The following is a 2500-nucleotide window of genomic DNA, read 5'->3' as shown; positions in this document are numbered from 1 at the left end:
CTTTAAGGGCTGGGTTAGAGGAGCATGTGCCATCTGCAGTTCTGCTTCAGTTACTTCCACAGACCACAGCTGCAGCAGTAACTGAAGCAGAACTTACAAAATTGATATCACATGATAATTGTGTTGAACATGAGGAGGAAACTGTGGCTGTGGAGGTAAATACCATTGCTCAATTGAGAGACACTTTCCTTGCGTCAAAAGAAATTGGTGACAGTGAGACATTAGATGTTACAAATGAGTTGTGCTCTGAATTCCTGGATTTTATCAAAATAGATAAAGATCAGGCAGTCATGATATTTGAGAAAACCAAAAGTCAAGGGAACTGTGATTTTTGGATGGACCAGAGATATGGCCGAATTACAGGGTCAAACTTTTACAGGATTTGCCATTTAAGGGAAAGTACAAATAAAGACAATACTCTCAAAGATTTATTGGGTTACTGTCCAGTTCCAATTGAAAAACAACCGGCCCAGTTTGAGTGGGGACATGAAAAAGAAAAATCAGCTGTTGATCTCTATTACAAAAAAATGAAAAAGGTACACAAGGAGCTGTGTGTATCTGAGTGTGGTCTTATTGTTGATCCTGAATTGCCACATCTTGGGTCCTCTCCTGACAGAATGCGGTTTTGCTTATGTTGTGGCAAGAGAGTGGTGGAAGTGAAAAGCCTTTTTGCAAAAAGGTCAATGTTGCCACACATTGCTGCTGCTGATTATATTTACAAGGAGGATGGGATTTACAAACTGAAAAGGGAAACAAAATGGAACTACCAGATACAAGGAGAAATGGCTTTGTCCAGAGTTAAACATGCAGATCTTGTCATTTACACCAACAAGGGTATTATGGTCATTGATGTTCCATTTGATGTGAAATTATGGGATGATATTCTGGTGAAACTGAACAAGTTCTATTTTAAGTTTATGATTCCGGAACTCCTCACACAGCGAATAAAGAAACTCTGCTGAGGTTTTATGGGACAATTCTTGACATAATACTTAAATTACTGGTATGCTTCTCTTATGTTACTGTTTACGTTATTTTGCTAGTGGTGGAAGTAAATTGCAAATTGCAGCACAGACAATCACTAGCTGATTAGCTATCCCCACCATTGATAATGGCATATTGCCCTCAAAGATTCTGAAATTTTTCAATCTTTCAATGGCACGCTCAACATGAATCCTAACTTTAGCAATGCTGGATGTCATGGCTCTTGCTCTTCTTGACAGCTGTTTACCTGTTTAAAAAATAAATGTAAAGATACAATGATGATTTGAAAAATTAAACCTTTAACCTGCCCTAAAATGAATTTAGGGCTCCGAAGTTGTTTGTCATTGAAAATGGAAGTGGTGTGAATCAAAGTGAATTACCCAAACTGACCTCAAAAGCTAGAGTTTTGCTTGCAACTCATAATACATACAGTACCTTTTGAGAATGGAGGAATATTAAGTTTCACACCTCTTCTTGTTAATAGGTCTCGTATATTGAATCCCCTATCTGCCATTAAATGATCTCCCTCTTCAAGGAGGTCAATAAGACCACTTTCTTGCACAATCTTACGGTCGCTGGTACTGCCAGACCACAATTTGGAAATGAAAGTGAAAGCTCCATTGGGTGCAATTCCCACCAATAATTTCACCGTGTTGTGGTGTTTATAGTCACTCCACGTTGCTTTCTGTGCACAAGGGGATGTTGGCTTCTCAATAAAGAACTCTGTTGCATCAATAATCACCCTGGTATCAGGGTAATTCTTGAACGACTTTGGAAATTGGCGCTGAACTTCTTCACGAGATGGCCACTGAAGTAAAGTGCCATCAAAAATTTTGGCCAGTAGACAAACCCATGTTGTGACAATCTTAGAAATGGTGGACTCGGAAACACCAAACAGGTCTCCCAGGTGTCGGTTCAGGATACCCAAACGCAGCCTACATAATACCAAAAGATACTCTTCCTTTACTGAAAGTTGCCTCAATCTGCCAGGCTTTCGTTTTGACGCATCACTCTGATAGTAAGATTTGGATTCTTTTTTCTTGTCCCAGTATTTAATCTTTTCTGCGTATGGTTGAATTAGATTCAAGGTACAATTGAAACACGCAAGGTTTGGTAAGCCGGTGTAAAATTTCACAGATTCATCATCTCTTAGCATGTCTTCAGTGATGAGCTCTCTTTTGAGTCTCTTTTTGTTTTCAACTTTTCCCTCAAGTATCGTGATTTTCTTCCTACACTCTTCAAGTTCTGTTATCAGGTATTCAATTTCGTCAGCTGTCAAGTCCGTTTGACACTCTGTAGAAGTTGTACCTGGAGGAAGACTGACATCACTACTCACCGTGCTGTCTTCAGGTATTGCCTGTTCCTGGCGGCATAAATACGAGTGATCGTGGTGAATTTTATTCATGTCAACAAAGTCTCTTTCACGATTATCCGTGGCATTCTTAAAATCAAGCTTTTTAGGACAATGCTTCTTTGCGGCAGGCTCATGTTCACAGCGCTCCATCTGTCGCTTTTC

The 2500-nt window shown here is 39.6% G+C and overlaps 2 protein-coding genes across 2 annotated transcripts in view; one reads left to right on the top strand and one right to left on the bottom strand.

The window, feature by feature from the left end:
• The window catches only part of LOC137979039 (uncharacterized), a 2740-nt gene extending 1442 nt beyond the window's left edge, over positions 1-1298 (top strand). The window contains exon 2 of the mRNA XM_068826202.1: positions 1-1298. This exon is cut by the window's left edge and continues 254 nt beyond it. Within this exon, the coding sequence (XP_068682303.1) occupies positions 1-962 (962 nt within the window). The 3' untranslated portion in view covers positions 963-1298.
• LOC137971249 (uncharacterized) overlaps positions 1032-2500 on the bottom strand; it is a 1760-nt gene continuing 291 nt past the window's right edge. The window contains exons 1-2 of the mRNA XM_068818039.1: positions 1420-2500; positions 1032-1231 (exon numbers count right to left, since the gene is read on the bottom strand). The exon at positions 1420-2500 is cut by the window's right edge and continues 291 nt beyond it. Coding sequence (XP_068674140.1) covers positions 1032-1231; positions 1420-2500 — 1281 coding nt within the window. The remainder of the gene's footprint in view (positions 1232-1419) is intronic.

The sequence above is a fragment of the Montipora foliosa genome, chromosome 1 (assembly GCF_036669935.1).
Source record: "Montipora foliosa isolate CH-2021 chromosome 1, ASM3666993v2, whole genome shotgun sequence".
Taxonomy (NCBI): domain Eukaryota; kingdom Metazoa; phylum Cnidaria; class Anthozoa; order Scleractinia; family Acroporidae; genus Montipora; species Montipora foliosa.
This window is presented reverse-complemented; position numbering and strand designations above follow the sequence as displayed.